Raw genomic sequence first — 18,099 nt, 5'->3', positions numbered from 1 at the left:
AAAAAAGCAACTCAGATAATTAGTTCTGCTTCTTCCTCCTTGCTTTTCTCTGTTTGCCTGTGACCCTGTGAATCACCCATACAAATTTGCCAGGCAAAGAGTGAAGTCAGGTAACCCCACTGTGGTGGCCATTTCCATATAAAGAAGTCCAGTTACATCATGGAGCTTGGACACAGTTTGAGATGAGGATAGGTGAATTTTAAAATTAAAGAATGAAGCCTTTAATGTGGGGTGAGGGAGTGAGTGAAATAAGAGTCTGGATGAATGACCATTATTTGGGTCTGAGCTTCTGTGACCTCTAATTTCAGGACACGCCTTTCTCATCCTAAACAAACAGGGACTATTCACTGGGAAAGCATCTCTGCACAGCGTCTGAGTCTGGCTGCCTTTGTTGTGGCTGGGAAAAGAGATGAGATAAATCCTTGAGGAAGGAAGCTGAGGCTGGGAAGCAGAAAGAACACAGGCACAGAGGGGAGAGCAGCAGACAGAACCTGCTTCTGGGTTGTTAATGGGGTTCCATGTGCTGTGGTGTTGGCTAATGTTTGCCATTCCACACCAACTGCCTCCCCAGCATGGGTTCCTGAGGCAGCATGGCGGTGTTCAGTGTTTGGTGTTCATGACTGAACCGAGGAGACCGCGACCTCCTGTAACTGGTCTGTAACAAGTCTATAACAGTCTCATTTTCCTCATCCTCTGCTTTTGTTTTGCGTTTTGAGATGGAGTCTTACTGTGTTGTCCGGGCTGGTCTAATGCCTTGTTCAAGTGATCCTCCTCCTTCTACCTCAGCCTCCCAAGTAGCTCGGACACATGCCACCACACAGACTGGCATGAACCAGGCTCACCTGTTAGCAATTCACATCTCTTTAATAAACTGTAAGGCAACTAGATTCAAATTGAGTTTTATTCACCTTAACAAATACTAAAAGTTCTATGATAAGCAGCAGCCCACACTGGACTTTTGGTGAAAAGTTACCTCCCACCCAGACTTTGCCACTTCACTTCCTTTTAGAGTCTGGCCATTATTTCAGTTCTACTCTTGACAACTTTCTTGTTCACCAGCATTCCTGTCACCCCAGGAAAGTTCCCCAGATCCAGTAAGACATACTGGAGTCCTTTGCCAGCCTTCCTCTGCAGGTCTGCTCACATCAGATGGCCTAAGGTTATGCTTCCCTACCCCCACCAACATTCTTTTATAATTTAAAAGATTACACAGTGAAGCAGGAATACACTTGCTTATAAAAGAATTTTTAACAAAATAGACAAAGAGAAACTCCTCTTGACAATTGCCTAGCCTCCTAACTTCCTTCATTCATTAGGAAACTTGGCCATCCCAAAGTGATAGAGACAAGTTGAGGTGAGGAATGGCAAATAGATCTAGAGGTTTCCAAATCGATGCCCAAACAATCACTCATAGTACCTAACCTGTGGATGCGAGAATTGTCTTCTTTAAATAGTGACCAAGGTAGCTGGGTATAGTGGCACATGCCTATAAATCCCAGTGACTCTGGAGACTGAGGCAGGAGGATCTTAAGTTTGAGGCCAACCTTAGCAACTTAGTGAGATCCTGTTCCAAAATAAAGTTAAGGGCTGGGGAGATAGCTCAGTTGGTAGAGTGCTTGCCTTGCATGCACAAGGCCCTGGGTTCAATCCCCAGCACCTGGGGGGAAAAAAAAAAAAAAGTTAAAAAGGGTTGGGGATACAGTTCTGTGGTACTCTTGGTTTCAATTCCCAGGACCACACACACCAAAATATAGTGATCAAACTGGGCCTCACTGGAGGCTGTTCTGGTGCTGGGAACTGGAAACAGAAACTTCCCGCCAGTCTGTTTTCCCCCAACCCAGCAGTAGGAGCTTTGCTTTATGGTGCTGGTGTGTCCTGCTACGGGAGATAAAAGTCAGATGGTTCTAAGTTCAGGTAATGGAGATTGCACAGGAGAAGAAGATAATAAAATCTGAAAAGAGGAAATGGGAGAAGGGCGCCTTTGATGTCTGGCCAATGTTCCTGATTACAAAGGCAAAATTGTAGCAGGCAGGAGAGTTACCTGTCCAAGGCCTGGGTGAAGGTCTCAGAGAACCGAGAGATGATTGCAGCAGAGGTGGGGGAGGAGAGCGGCTGGGAAACAGGAGACAGTAAAGAACGGCTTGCAGAAGCACACGCCCCAAGAGGAGGAGATGCCGTGGATAAAGGAAGGGCAGCATTAAGTTTGGGGCTCAGTTGAGCCCTGGAATGCCCTTTGTGAGGAGGTAATGAGATCACATGGCTTCCTTCATGGGAAGGAGGCGGGCTGAGAACTGGAAGAGCTTGTTTAGTGGGGTTTGGAGGCTTGAGACGAGGAGGGAAGTGACTGTGGATAATGAGCTGTCCCAGACTGCGCCTTGTGGAACGCTGGCATTTAGAGGCACTATTGACCGCCAAGGGAGAAAGGAGTCAGAAAGGGCTTTGTCTCTTCCAGGAATAAGAAGAGTTATTATTACAGATGTAATAATAAAACCAGCTCTCATTTAATGAGCACTTGCTGAGTGTTGGGCTCTGTGCTAGGCACTTAATATCCATTATCTTTAGTCTTCACGACAATCAAGAAGCATTTTTGTTCTCATTCTGAAAATGAAGAATAGGAGGCTCAGATAGGTTAGGTAACTTGCCCACTGTCACACAGATAAATGAGGGAGTCAGAATTTGAACCTTAGGTCTGTCTTAGGAGGGAGAGGAATTAAATCAGAACAAGTGAGTTAAAGAAAGGAGGACAGAGAGAGAACAGATTAAAAAATATGAAACACAAGCTGGGTGTAGGGATGTGTATCTATAGTTCCACCTGCTTGGGGGGCTGAGTCAGGCAGGAGGATTACTTGAGCCCAGGAGTTCGGGGCCAGGATGGGCATCAGAGCAAAAAAGAAAGAGGCGGGACACGGTGGCACACACCTGGAATCCTAGGGACTCAGGAGGCTGAGGCAGGAGGATTCAAGGTCAGCCTTAGCAACTTAGCAAGATCATGTCTCAAGATAAAATTAAAAAGGGGTGTGACGTGGCTCAGTGGTTAAGTACCCCTGGTTCAATCCCTGTACAAAAAAAAAGAAGGAGAAATATAACATATACCACCAAAGGACAATTCATACATTTTTACATAGAGGTATAAAATGTATGTAGAACTAAGTTCTGAGAATGACCAGGAGAGCAAATTCTTCTCGATTTGTCCCTCACGGTAGCCTCTAGAATGGGGTGTCCCAATTCCTGGCCTTTCAGGAAGATGCAGACTACCGATTCTTAAACCTCTCATTTCCACAATCCCTCCCCATCTATGCCTTCACCAAATTCCACAAGCTCATTTCTCTTGGCCCTTTCCAGGTGTCACTAAGAGTACTGGTGGCCCAGTCTGGAAATCGTGTTTGCGTCTTTGTTATAGGACACCTTGCACCCCAAGGAGGCAGACACATCTGATCTGTGTTCTCCTCAGGAGCCTTCTTCCTGTCTGCAAACTCTCTGGAAGAGGGGGCAGTTACACACACCCATGGAAGATTGGCACTGCCTTGCTAGGTAATGAACAGTCTTGGTTGAAATGGCTGTTTTTTTTTGTTTTTGTTTTTTTTTTCAGTCTGAGAATATTTGAAATACTTTCATTGTTAAAAAAAAAAAGTGAAATCATACAAAAGTGTATGAATATTGATATTGGCTCTCATGCCACCAATAAGGCTGTACAGGAAAATTGTATTGTATTGTATTTTTATCAAATTAAATCTGACTCCAAGGCCCTGTCCCCCTAGGTGGGTAGAAATTTGTTTCAAGGGAGTTTCCCTTACAGAGGAGCACAAAAATCCCAGGGTTTTATGAAATCTACAGTGTCCTAGGAACCACTCTGATATTTGTTCATGCCAGGTCACCACAAATATGTCCATTGTCCAAACATAAGTGTTCCCTTGAAAGCCATGTAGGCACATCACCTGTGCCAGAGACTGGGCTCCCAGCATCTGCCATTCAGTCATTCTGAAGGGGCTCTCCCATTCTGGGGCCCCACTGTGAGTCAGATTGCTTAGCTCATCCCCAGACCCTTCCCCCATCCCTCATGGTTCTAGAAGCTCGGACCACACACACTCACGCTCCTTTCTGTCTTCAGGACACTTACATTTCCTCAGCAGGGCTCAATTTTCCACAAAAACCAGGAAGGGAAGTCTTCAAGGTTTTTGGCAAATGCTCCTAAAGCAAGCAAGTAGAAGGTGAGACTACCTTCTTGGACTGGAAGGAGGGAAAAGACACCGAGCAAAATAGACATAGCTCTCATTCTTTTTTTATTCTTCCCCAATAGCATAAGATAAAACTCAGCATATCAATATATTAGCCTCTGATATTCAAAGCCAAACACCAAAGTTGCCCTTTAGTCCCTCCTCATTCCTCTCCCAGAGCTGCCATTATCAAGATCTCGGCCGAAGCTGGGTTGTCTTTTTAGTTAACTATCAGTTATCTGGTTGTAGGCCTTCTATAGTTAATCAATGTTAGTGACGTAGTAGGCCCTGAAGGGGCAACCAGGTGGGGGCAGAATAGATGTAGTCACAGCCTGAGGCAGAGATGGAAGAAAGCAGACGATTCCAATACAGCTAGAAAATCTATGGTTAGAGAAATGCAGGACAGAGTATCAAGTGCCAGAAGTGTTTAGGGAAGTTAGACAAGTTATTTTCTCTGGAGCCTGAGTTGCAAGTGGGGAAGAGGTAGGAGTGGGAAAGAAAGCCAAGGGGCAAGGCCTGAGGGCAGGGCCCAGTCCAGGCAGGGCCTTTTAAACTGGTTTAGGAGTGCAGACTTCATTCCAGGAACTATTCGGAGCCTTGTGAGAGCTTTAAGTAAAGAGCAACATGCTCAAGTTAGCATTTTAGACTGCTTTGGCTGCGTGAGGAGGGTAATGTGAACCGAGTTAGGAGGTTATTTCAGTTCATCAGGATATCAAGGATCGTGGCATGTGTTAGAATAGCTTTAGTGAGAATGGAAGAAAGTGGACAAATAAGAGGAATATTTAGGAGGTAGAATTGTTAGACTTTAGTGATTGGATATTGACAGTTGGGAGTTGAAGGGAGGAGATGGAGGAGATGGAGAAACCACTGGGCCTTGGTTCTTTACAACAGAAGACTAGGTCGCAGCCTATCTTCTCTCAAGTTCTAGACACGTATATCCAACTGCAACCTAGGCCCTTCTACCTGAAGAATCTTTATGAGACACCTCAAACTCAGCTTGTTCACAATGGAACAAATCATTCTATCCCCTCAAACTACTCTCCAGGATTCCCTATCTTAGGGATCAGAATCCCATTCACCTATTACCCAGGCCAGATATTATCCTCCTAATCTCATGTAACCTTGACTTCTCTGAGCCTCAAGCTCCTCTTCTTTATGTGGGGATGATAATACCTACTTCATAGTTAATGTCTGAAGCCCTGGCGTGACAGAGGCATTTACTAATGGTTAATCTTCCATTCCTTCTTCCATAGTTGTTGGTTCAGAATCAGGCAAATCTGGTGACGCTGACGCCAGGTTTCCTGCTTCTGTCTTGTTCTGCTTTGTAGATGCTGGTTCCCAGTTACACCCTGGGGGCAGAGTGGTAGGTAAATATTTGCAAATTCTTCTGTACTGACTGCTCATCTCCAAAATGACTTGCCTCCTGTCCCTGTCAACCCTCTTGTCGATGAGAGGCTTCTTGGGGTCATTATGAGAATGCTGGACCACTGGGGGAGGTGGCAGAGCAAGCAGAGCCGTGGGCCTGTGGGTGCCATGGTGACACACTGTAGTATCCCAGCTACTTGGGAGGCTGAGGCAGAAGGATCTGAAATAAAAAGGACTGGGGATATCGCTCAGTGGCAGAGCACCTCTGGATTCAACCCCCGGTACTGCAACACAGAAAAAAGAAAAAGGCAATGGGCTTCTGTTGTCTTTTCTTCCTTCCTTCCTTCCTTCCCTTACAGGGCCAGCGATGGAACTCAGGACCTAGCACATGCTAAGCAAGTGCGCTACCACTGAACCACATCCCAGCCCTTTTGTTCTACCACAGCAGCTAACTTCTGATTCTTTACCACACCAGATGAGATCTCTGCAGTCACCAGGGCAATCCTTCTCAAATGGTCTCTGCCCCGTGACTTGAGCGCAGCCTTGTCTCCTGCCTTCTCTTTCATGACAGACCTATCTTCCTGCAGCGCGTCTCAACCTGGTGTCTGGGCACAAGTGGCTTTCTCTGCCAGGAACATGCCTCTCTATCCCCATCCCTTTTTGCTGGTCCACCAAGTGGACACGTACCTGTTCAGCCTCCAGGAAGCTTCATGTCATCATCTCTGTCCTCCATATAGGATTAGTAGTCCCCTCTTCTTGTGTTCTCCCACAGGCCCTTGAACAACTGGCATTGTAACCTCATAGCACGATGTGTTCACCTGCTTGTTTCCTGAGCTGCTTCAAGGCAACAATTTCTCTTATTTGTCGATGACTCCTCAGTACATTGTACAGTGCCTGGCACTCTGGGGTCCTTCAGTGTTGGTAGAATTAAGAAATGAATGAATGTATAGACAGATGAATGGATAGGTAGACAAATGAATCAAGTTTATTAAACCAGGAGCTATAGCTTCACTCAAGTGATTACAACCCCAGCTTTTTTCTGGGGACAGGGGCGGGTAATCTTTCTCCCTCGCTAAACTTTAATCACCACCAACCCAGTAGTACTTAAATTCTCAGAGCAAGATTGAAATGCCTTCCTATTTAGACATACCCAGCCCAGAGATTTTTATTCACAAGGACACAATTCAAAGCAAGGTAGCACATAGTTATTGAGAACATACTATGTTCAAGGGACTATAGTGATCCAATGAGAGGAAATAGCTGAAAGTGCTTTCAGAAAGTGACTGTGTTTTTAAGTCTATCTTCAACATTATCATCTTCATAAATTCAAAATTCTCTATGGTTTCTCTGGTGGTTCCTTCTGGAAATCCTTCAGACTTCAGCATCAGTGGAGAGAAATGTGGGCAGCTCCCTAGTAGGAATTCCTTTCTTTCCAGGATACACTGAGTTTCCATCATCTGGGAATCCCTGGTGCATAGGATTATCCAGAATGAAATAAATTATACTTTGTTCTCATAGCACTCTGTCATTTTATTCAGGGAAAGTTGTATTCAAGTGGGTTTGAGAATCATCTTCAAAGAGAAGAGTTTTAGTAGGGCAGTCTCATCCCTTTGATGAGGGGATCCTCAAATTTCTGGTAGCTCATGTTGGCCCACTTCCCTTTGAATCATTGTTCAGCATCAGCTGGGCTTAGAGGCACAGGGGCTTGGACTGGACCTTCATAGTAGATGGGCCCAGTTGGCTCCATCTCTACTGCATCATTCCTGGGGACAGGATGAGCTCCTAGGAATTATGCTAGCCAAGGTTTAAGCCTTATCCAAGCCTCCTCCCAAGATAGTCTCTTCTCCCTACCAGCACCTTCCCTGATCCTGTTATGGGCATTGGGAACAGGCAAAGGAGGAGAGTGGGAGAAGCAAAGTAGCATCAGCTTAGAAGACACATACGATGGGAGGGATGAGAATCTATAGGACAACAGCGGCTGGGGGAATCCCAGGAGGCAGGAGGCACCAGCAACACCCAGTTACTACTACTGGGAAGCAAGGGGAGAAGCAGGATTCTGAAGGCACTGATATAGGGGATACTCTCTTAGCCTGAGGTTTTGGGAGCAGGTAGAAAGACGGGGAATTGAGAAGCTGGGACCAGAAAAAAGCTCTCTGCATCTGGCCAGTTTAGAAAAGCAGGGCTGGAGGGTTGTTGGAGCTGCTTCGCAGCTGCCTCTTCATTTACGTTCCTCCGGGAGACCCTTTCTCCAACCTGTCCTCCCACCCATATTCTTGGCCCCAGCACCCCTGAAATGACAACTGCTGGTTACTAGCCTTCTACAAAGCTATCCAGTAATAAGGCCCACTCTTTGGTAGCACCAAAAGACCTACCTGGGACATGCCTAGGACAGCGTAGAAGGGCTTGGTTCTCATTCCTACCCCCTAGAGCCTTCCTAACAGAGGTCTTTGTCTCCCTCTCTCTGCAGTCCCACCCCCTGTATCTGTGTAATGCCAGTGATGACGACAATCTGGAGCCTGGATTCATCAGTATCGTCAAGCTGGAGAGTCCTCGACGAGCCCCTCATCCCTGCCTGTCACTGGCCAGCAAGGTAGATTGACACTTGACCCTCCACATGCCCTGAATATACTCAGCTCCAGGCTGTGAGAGGCCCCCAGGCTCTCTTGTCCCTTTGTCGCTTAAGAGTGATATGTTTGGGCTGGGGCTGTAGCTCAGTGGTAGAGCACTTGCCTAGCATGTGTGAGGCACGGGGTTCGATTCTCAGCACCACATATAAATAAGTTAAATAAAGGTTCATTGAAAACTAAAAAATATAGTTTTAAAAAACAGAGTGATATGCTTGATTCCCTTAGGTTTTCCTCACCTGTGACTGGTCAGAGAGAGGTGAAAATCCATGCCTCTGACTTTTCTCCACCAATCATCACCAGCAGAACTTTTTGACTTGCATGCTAGCTGCCCAGCCTCCTCCTCCCTTGCTTAGGAATTCCTAAGCCCCTTCTCCTGCCCAGCATCAGAGCAAAGAGGATTCAGATGAAGGGCTCTTCCATCCTTCAGAAATATTCACTGAGCACTTTTGCAAGAACAGCGAAACAGAAATCATTGCCCCTACCCTTAAAATGTTTGCTAGTTTTTCTGAGGTTGCGAACTGCTGGCCCACAAGCTAGCTTTGGCTTGCACATGGGTTGTGTTTTAGCCCACACAATGACTTTTCAAAATGTAGGTTAATTGCCACATTTAAAGATTGGATGTGTTTATATAAAACTCCACATTTTCAGCTTTTCTGGAAGAAAACTCAGAAGCTCCACATTCTCACACGCCACAGTTGGCAGGAGCTACCCGGGAGCTGCCCCCTCTATAACTTTGGGCTCCCTCTGTTTGCCATGCTCTACTCTGCCCGGCCACCTCACTGGCCCTGGAAATATTTGTGCTTGTGACCCCTGCTTTAACTAATAATGACAGTTGCTATTTTCTGTGTGCTTACCACTGTGCCCAGTGGCACACAGGACAGATTCTTTGTTTGTATCATCTCATTTACTTTTCACAACAATCTGGAAAGGCAGGTATTACTCTCCATTTGGCATAGGAGGTAAGTGAGGATCAGAAACATTAAGTGACTTGCCAGGGCAACACAACTCAGAAGGGGTGGAGCTGATATTTGAACCCAGCCCTGTCTGGTTCTGAAACTTAGGTTTTTAATTTCTCTACTCTGCTGCCTTCCATTCTAGCTGGAAAATTTGAACGCATGCGTAGAGTATATTTAGATTGTATGTAGCACAGCTGGGTGTACTTGGGGGGGGATGGCCCTGCTTTCAGGATTGGTGAAAAAGGAGAGTAATACCCCTAATCTTCGTGCTGGTTCCTTGTACTCAGGCCCAGATCCCCTGGGGATTTCCTGATCCTCCTGAGATTCTTAAGGAAATAGCCTAGGGTTTTTAACTCATGGCACAGAGGGCAGGATATGGGCAAATTCTGAATATGGCTGAGTTGGGGCTGTAGCTCAGTAGTAGAGGGCTTGTCTAGCTTGCACAAGGCCCTGGGTTCAGTCCCTGAGCCCCCCATAGGTAATTGATGATATTCTCCTGGCCTGGCCATGCTAATGCAGGAGGGGTTCCAGGAGAGGTAGAAAGCAGGGGCTGGGACACATGTGGAGGAGCTGGGGACTGTGGCATCCCTACAAAGCTCAGAGATCTTTAATGAAAGCAGAATTTTGTTAGGTTGAAGCTGCCCTGTTTGACAATTCATTTATTCATTTGGTTACCAGCCTGGTCTCTATCAGGTCGAGTGTGAGTGTGAACAGAGCACGTGTTGGGGGTGGCAGGGAGGAAGGGCTCAGAGAAACTCTGACGGGTTTTTTGTTTCTTTCTTCCTCTCCTCCTCCTCCTCCTCTTCCTTCTTCTTCTTTACCTATTTTAAAAGACAAATATATTCATTTGGACTTTTTACAGAAATTTGTAACTAAGCTCTTGGAAATGTCTAAAATTCTACCACCCAGGGTTCCACTGTTCTTTTAATGTAGCACATGCCTTCACAGCACAGAAACACTTGGTAAACTGACGGTGTGTCCACAGGGAGGCTTCTCTTTGCCTCTGGAGGACCGCACTACTGTAGAGAGCTGGGACAGGTACACAGACACTGTGATCAGCACCCTTTGAAGTGTTGTTTGGCTTTTGTTTCCATCACCATAAAATGAGACTTTGATTTCTACCCCCATGATTATAAAGATGAAAATGATGTGTGTCAAGTGCCAAATAGTACCTGAGTTAAAACAAACAGAAAACCATAAACCGTTAGGGTTAGAAGGACTACCTGGACTGCACCTGGGCTGCCGCCTTGTGACCACAGTCCCTGCTTCCTCCCCTGCATGTAATCCTTGCCTGGCTTCTTCCTTGCCTGTCACTCCGTGGGAATTACTCTAGCCCCAGCCCATGGCTTCCGATTGGTCAGGCCCAAGGTTTTCTTTCTGCAGGTCTCATCCTCTGACCTGACCAAGTAGCTCCTACCTGGGCTCTTGGCTCAACAGAGGTCTGTGAAGATAGTAATGTGAGTCTTTGAGCTACTTCCAAGGTTTCAGAACTCCCTCAGGCTTGACTGAAATATTTGTTTATGCTTTTGGTTGGAATTCTATCAGTTAAATATGTTAATACAAATTATCTCATGGGAATATGAGTTGCATATAGTAAATGTTGTTAGTTTAGTAGAGCATATATATTTTTTAATATAGCCCATGGGAGGTGTAAAGGTAAGTTGAAGTCTTTGAAGAGGAAAAACTTGAAAACCATATACCCAAATTAACTCTGTTCTGGTTTTTCCTATTAGTATCAACGTTGCTGCCATCATTGACAGAGCTGGGACTTGTGAGAGTTTGAAGCCTGGTTCCCCCACAGTTCCTCAGTGTGACCTGGGCATTTTAGCTGACCTCTCTGAGCTTCTTTTTTTTTTTTTTTTTTTTTTTTTTTTGTGGGGCTAGGGATCTCTGAGCTTCTGTTTCCTCATCTATAGAAGCATAATAATAATGGAACGTATGTTGTTGTAGTCATGAGGATTTAATAAGACAGTACAAATGGAAGCTCTTAGCCCTATGCCAAGCATGTAGTAACCATTCAATAAATGAGTGCAATTATCATCCTATCATCATCAAAGACACCATTATCCCTCTGGTTTTTTTTTTTTTTTTTTTTCTTTTTCTTTTTTTGGTATTGGGGATTGAACCCAGGGCCTCCATGCTGTAGTATGAGCTACAACTTCATCACTAATTCCAAGCTTGTATAGTTCACAAGTCTGTATATAAGGCTATTTTTTATCTCCCTTGCTCTTCTCTGAAACCCTCACCATAATTCTTTGGGACTTTTCCATTCTTGTCACCACCCCTACCCAGTCACCCGCATCGGTTTCTGTTTCTTCATTTCCACACTCATCCTAGTGATAAGCCTGGTCCTTATCATCTCACGCCTGGACTAATGCAGTGGCCTTTTGCCTTGTGGAAAGAGTTAGATCTGGAGAGAAGCAGGTGGATGCAAGCCCTGCCTCTGTCACCATGGAAACCACTACTCAGTGGTTAAGGGCAGGCACTCCGAACGCAGAAGTCCTGGATGGGAGTCCTGCCTCTACTGCTTATCAGTTGGTAACCCTACGCAAGTTATTCAGTCTCTGAGTCTTGGTTTCCTCAACTCAAAAGTGGGGCTGATGATTGTCTTGTAGAGGAGTAAGGTGTAAATGAAATTGTGTATGCAGAGCATGTGGTAATAGCTGATATAACTTAAGGAACACTTACTATATGCCAAGCACCTTTAGGTGCTTTCCATGGATTAATTTATGTAGTCCTCACAACACCACTTTGGAGTAGATCCCACTGCTATTCCACTTTACAGAAAGGAAAATCAGCACACAGACAAGTATCTTGCTAAAAGTCTCACAGCTGATATTTGGTAGCACAGTCAGAATTCAAATCCAAGCAATCTGGGCAGAGTGGATCTCAATAAAGGTTGTATCTTTTCTCCTTCTTTCTTCCCTCCTTTCCAGTCTGGAGGAATTCCATTTCTCCTATTGAAACTTTTCTGCCTGGTGCAGCCCAACTAGCCCAGTAGAAGCAAATATTCTTCCCTGCAGCACACTGCCAGCAGTTAGGGGCCTTGCTCATGCTGTCAACATCACGTTCTGCTCCGTCTACATTTCATGAGGTGCCTTGGTATAGGGGAGAAGGCAAGGGCCTTTCCTCCCCTACCCCCATCTCAAATGAACTGCCTCACGTTGATCTGTTTTGTATATTGAATATTTGTATAAGATCAACATCTGGGCTGGGGCTGTAGCTCAGTGGTAGAGTACTTGCCTCACACATTTGGGGCATTGGGTTCTATCCTCAGCACCACTTAAAAAGGTATTGTGTCCATTTACAACTAAAAAACTTAAAAAAAAAAAAAAGATCAACATCTGACAGATCGTGGAGGGAAAAGCATTCTGAAGTGAAAAATGTTGAACTACTGTCTATTCCATTCATTTGTGCTCTAGAATATTATCAACATTATAATTTGTGTACAGTCATGCCTTATCTCCACAACTAGATTGTGAGCTGTTCTAGAGGGCCTGGCCTTCTATGACTTGGTGCTTACTCAACCTTGGATGAACAAGAGATGTACAGACAGTGTCACATGGTCTGGAGGGGACAATCTAAGGCCTACAGAAGAGCAAAGGCAGGATTTCAGCTCGCTCTCACTGCTCACTCTAATAAGTCATGGGCAGGCTTGCTTGTTGTCCTTAGGGCTGGCCCACTCTGAAGTATCGAAAAGAGCTGAGTTGTCTTTCTGAAGCTCAGTCTTCTGTCCTATGGCACTACCCACCTTCTGCCTGTCTTCCAGATTCTAGTCCCCAAAGACGTAGTTTTTTTCTCCCTACATCCTATTCACTTGGGTGCAGGTGGACAGGAGGCATGTAGAGCCCTGGATTAGGCTGCCATCTGTCCACAGATCTTGCTTTTTATTCCTAGAATTCTGGACACAGGAACCCACTGCCTTGTTTTCTCCTCTTGGCCAACTCTCTGGGCTCTTTGATCACTTTTACAACTTTGTAATTATGGCCTGTAATGGGTTCGGGTGTTTGAATGTCACGATAATTGCTTTCTACTGTTCCTACCCCAATTCTTCAAAGAGAGAGGGATGGATAAGCAAGAAAATCTCCAAAGAAGCAAGTCTCCTACATGCTCTTCCAGGCCAGGATGGGACCAGGGTTTTGTCTGGGGATAGGAAACCTAAGGTCCCTACTCCATGACTACTGGAATATGAAATTGCCAGTAGAGTTCCCCAGCTGGGGATTCCTTTCCCTTGTCACCACTCCCTCACCCTTGCTTGGAGGGCTCTGAAGATAGGGGAACTTTTTCCTGCCTGTAGGAGCCTAGGTGGGGTGGACTTCCTGGGCTGAAGTGGGTGAGGGGCAATGGAAGCTATGACTTCTCAGTTCCTTCAGTGATTCCATTCTGAAGTCCTTCTGTGAATTTCCAATAAATTAGCCTTGGCTGGGCCCAGGCGGGGCCTGAATGCAGGTAGAGAGCCCAGCCCAGCTCCTGGGAGAAGGAGAAACGGAAGAGGGAAGTTATCCTCCTAAGCAAAATGAGGCCCTGTTTAAGTGTTTCCACCACCCTCTCCCGCTCCCCTGCCTGCAGGCAGCTGGTTCTGAGGGGCCCCTAGCCTCTGCCACTGCTTGGGGAGTAGGGAGCAGGGAGCAGGAGCAAGGAGCTGCTCCCAGCCTGCCTGGCAGGAGACCTGCCCCAACAGGCTCTCCCTGGAAAGGCAAGCAGAGATCAAAGCCCTGAGAGATGAGTAAGTCCCAACACTGGCTCCTCTTGCTGCCACCACCACTTACAGTAGGGTTAACTCTTTCATTGCCTGCTGAAGCCCCCAGAGAGTCCACAGGGGCTGGGATGGGAGGTCACAGTCTGATGCCATTAAAATGACCCTTTTCTCTAGGGAGGAAGGCTGGAGAGTGGCTGTGCCCAGCAAGGAGACCCCACGCCAGGCCAAGAGCAGCCCCTTGGCAGTGCCTGTGCCTGTTGTGGGTTGGTGGTTTGCCGCTGCACCTCCACCCCACCCCTACCTCCCCTGACTCCTCCTCAGCCCTAGACCCTTGCTTCTTGTTCTCTTTCTGGCTCTGCTATTTGCTCTGCCTTGTGGCTAGGTTCTGCTTCCCCAACTGCTCTTGGAGTCTTTGGTGACCATGCAGGTGCATGTGCACAGTTGTGTCCTTCTGGAGCAGCTTCTCAAGTCCCTCGCCACTAGAGTCACCCTAAAGGAGAGGATGAAGGGATAAAGCACTGGACAAGGTTTCCTCTAGGTCCTGGAATCGCAGTCAGAGAGATTTGGCAATCTGAGAGTGGTGGGGACAGAGCCTGTGAGATGGCTTTCCACAGAGGATAGTCTTGTGGGAGCAGTGTCCCAGGCTGTCAGGTGCTCTGCCTGAGCAGGGGATGCTTCACGGGTCCCTCTGTCAGGAAAGGCTGAGTCCTGGAGAGCCCAGCTCTGTTCCCAAGTTCTATCCTCTGCTCTCTTCCTCTTCTTCTGTGTCCTCCTCCCACTTGAGGGCAGGGCAGGGGCTGTCCTTAATTTGTCCTTCACCTTAGAGCCAGAGCCATCACTTGGTACCCAGTAAACCCTTAGGTTTGTTCCATTTTGAAAGGAAAGACAGAATGTTACCTTCTGAAGGCAGTGGGACCTGGGTGGGCTCAGGATGCAAGGCAGGGGGTCCTAGGCTCCCTGACTCCTTGCATGTGGACGTGTGAGTGTGCAGAGGTGTGGTATGTCTAACGTCTTAGGAAGGGATGGGTATGAGAGCTGAGGCCTGGTGGCAGACAGTTTGTGTCCCTCTCGGACCCCAGCCAAACCTCTGCTGTGTGTCTCTGCAGGCCCGGATGGCTGGTGAGCGAGGAGCCAGTGCAGTTCTCTTTGACATCACAGAGGATCGAGCTGCTGCTGAACAGGTACCCGGGGACATGGGGGTGTTGGAGAAGGGAACTGGATGAAGTTCCCAGTTAAAGGAAAAGTCACAACAGCCCTTGTGGATACTTTCTCTGTAGCTGCAGCAGCCTCTGGGGCTGACTTGGCCGGTGGTGCTCATCTGGGGTAATGATGCTGAGAAGTTGATGGAGTTTGTGTACAAGAACCGGAAGGCCCATGTGAGGATTGAGCTGAAGGAGCCCCCTGCCTGGGTAAGCACACAGAACCTCCAGCTTTGCCATTGCATCTGCTCTCACCTGGACTTTGTTTTGTGGCACCAAAAGCTCTCAGACCCCTGGAGCTGAAAAAAACTCCAGAAACCCTCTGGTTCAAGTTCATCCCTCATCTTCGTGCCTCTGGGCAAGTTTTTCTCCCTCTTTGGGTCTCATCTACAGAATGAACGGGTTGACCCCAAAGAGTTCTGAAGTTGCTTTCAGCTCTGTGGTTTCATGGTGTGGAGCAGCAGAGCCTGCAGGCCCAGCTCCCTGATCCATGACTCCTGGTGGGAGCTTCTCCACTAGCCAGGAATCTCACCCAGCCGATCCATCTTACAGAGGGGTCCCTTTCCCCCTTTTCTCTCAAACACATGGGTTTCCACATAGTACTTCTCATAACTGCACCTGCAAAACCCTTTCCTATGAGTGTCCTGGGCAGAGAGGGACTGCCTAATCCCACTTCTGGTTCATGCCTTCCTTATCCTCGGACTCAAGGCAACCCCAGCTCTCTGTGTGTCTTCTGCACTCCACTGTCTCCTCCCAAATTGGTCCATTTCCTTGTGAAGTGTGATCCTTTCCCTCTCCTTGCTCCCCAGCCAGATTATGATGTGTGGATCCTCCTGACAGTGGTGGGCACCATCTTTGTGGTCATCCTGGCTTCGGTGCTGCGCATCCGGTGCCGCCCCCGACATAGCAGGCCGGTGAGCAGTGTGGGCTTCTTGGTGGAGGTGGGCATGGGTATGTGTGTGGGAGGGAGGGGGACTGGAAGGAGAAAGTGAGGAAGGCAGGCCCCTTGATGCCCATGAAACCATCCACTGACATCTAAGTACCCTAACATCTGCTCTGTTGATTTCTGGCAGTTTCTCCCCGTATTGCTCATCCATTCATTCCCCAAATATATTGAGCTGCTATTGTGTCAGACTCTGTCCTGGTAGTTGGGAATAGCATAGTGAGCAAAATCCACAAAAACCAAACCCTCAATGAGTTTTTATTCTAGTGGAGGAGACAGACAATAGACTAAATAAATAAATAAATAAATACTTAAATGATATTTTAGATAGTAGAAAAATAAAACAACTAAAGGGAAAGAGAATGCAAGGTAGACTTTTTTTTTTTTTTTTTTTTTACTTATTCATATATTTATTTATTTGCAGTTTTAGGGGTAGAAGCCAGGGGTGCTCCACCACTGAGCTACATCCCCAATTCTATTTTTTTTAGTTGGTGATGGACCTTTATTTTATTCATTTATATGTGGTGCTGAGAATCAAACCCAGTGCCTCACGCATGCTAGGCAAGTGCTCTACTGCTGAACCGCAACCCCAGAACCCCCAGTTCTTTTTATTTTTTAATTTTTTTTTTTTTTTAGTTGTTGATGGTCATTTATTTTATTTATTTATATGTGGTGCTGAGAATCAAATCCAGTTACCTCACACATGCTAGGCAAGGGCTCTGCCACTGAGCCACAACCCCAGGCCTATTTTTTATTTTGAAGCAGGGTCTCACTAAGTTGCTAAGGCTGGCTTTGAACTTGTGATCCTCCTGCCTCAGCCTCCTGAGTAGCTGGAATTCCAGGTTGTGAGCCACCACCCCCAGCTGGATTACAGTGATCTCCCTTAAGTTTTAACATGACCACTCTTGCCTGTGTGATAGGCAAGACTGGAAAAAGAGAAACCAAAATGGGAGGCTATTACAGGAATCCAGGTGATAGTAATGGTGGCTTAGATTAGGGAGGTTGCAGTGAAATTGGTGAGAAATTGTTACTCTGGGTGTATTTCAATATATTTTGAAGGCAAAGTCAACAGGTTTACTAATGAATTGGTTATGAGTTAGGAGAGAGGGAGAGGGAGGAGACAAGGATGGCACCGAGATTTTTGACCTGAGCAATTAAAAGAATGGGATTGCCATTTATAAGATAGAAAAGATGCGGGGAAGACTGGTGTGAGGTTGGGGTGGTTAATGGAATTAGAATTTCAAGTTTGAACATGTTAAATCTGACATGTCTACTAGATATCCAAGTTACAATGTCAAGCAGCAGTTAGTTAAGAAAGTATCTATCCTGGTCATCAGAGGAAGAAAAGCTTATTGGAAGGAGGTAGGCAGGAGCTGTGAAGGGATAAACTCCCAAGGGTGGCCAGTTGACTGTATGTTCTAACTGGGTGACTGGGAACTAAGTTCAAGCTAGTGCCTGTGAGTGAGGAAACAGAAACCTTTGCCTCATTCTGAGTCCTACTCCTCTTCCTAGGACCCGCTTCAACAGCGAACAGCCTGGGCCATCAGCCAGCTGGCCACCAGAAGGTACCGGGCCAGCTGCAGGAAGGCTCAGGCTGAGTGGCCAGACTCAGGTAGCAACTGCAGCTCAGCCCCCATGTGTGCCATCTGCCTGGAGGAGTTCTCTGAGGGCCAGGTAAGACAGGCTTGTGGTTCACCTCCTTGACCAGGACAGGGAGACAGATTGAAGCTAAGGTGGGACCAACAGGCATAGAGCTGGCATGGGTGCCCTGGCTATGTCTGTGTCTTGTGTATCTTGCATGAGACAGAGGTAAGGGACTTCCTTGGGATTTGGTCTTCCCAAGGAGAAAAGCACTATTGTTTGTTGAGAGAGAAGCATACACCAGACCTCAGTGGTACTTTAGATGCATTATCTCATTTCAGCCCCATGACAGTGAAAATGGGGGTAGATTTGCCTTTTATCCTTATTTTACAGCAGAAAACTGTTAAGAAACTTGCCCAAAATCATGCAGCTAAATGGTAATATTCAAATCCACATGATACCAAAGACCATACCTTTTCCATTCTCGTGTGAGGTCTTTTGGAATGAAGTGAATG

The 18,099-nt window shown here is 46.6% G+C and overlaps 1 protein-coding gene across 3 annotated transcripts in view; it reads left to right on the top strand.

The window, feature by feature from the left end:
- RNF43 (ring finger protein 43) overlaps window positions 1–18,099 on the top strand; it is a 60,410-nt gene that overhangs the window by 35,513 nt on the left and 6,798 nt on the right. For 2 of the 3 annotated variants that reach the window (XM_079131376.1, XM_079131375.1), the window contains exons 2-6: window positions 8,047–8,169; window positions 14,968–15,042; window positions 15,139–15,270; window positions 15,870–15,974; window positions 17,516–17,677. In XM_079131376.1, the coding sequence (XP_078987502.1) occupies window positions 8,047–8,169; window positions 14,968–15,042; window positions 15,139–15,270; window positions 15,870–15,974; window positions 17,516–17,677 (597 nt within the window). Of the gene's footprint in view, window positions 1–8,046; window positions 8,170–13,510; window positions 14,926–14,960; window positions 15,043–15,138; window positions 15,271–15,869; window positions 15,975–17,515; window positions 17,678–18,099 lie in introns of those variants that run through there. The other variant, XM_079131377.1, reaches the window with a different exon arrangement.

The sequence above is a fragment of the Sciurus vulgaris genome (assembly GCF_902686455.1).
Source record: "Sciurus vulgaris genome assembly, chromosome: 3".
In the NCBI taxonomy this organism is placed as follows: domain Eukaryota; kingdom Metazoa; phylum Chordata; class Mammalia; order Rodentia; family Sciuridae; genus Sciurus; species Sciurus vulgaris.
The sequence above is the reverse complement of the archived record's forward strand: the minus strand, read 5'-3'. Positions and strand labels throughout refer to the sequence as shown.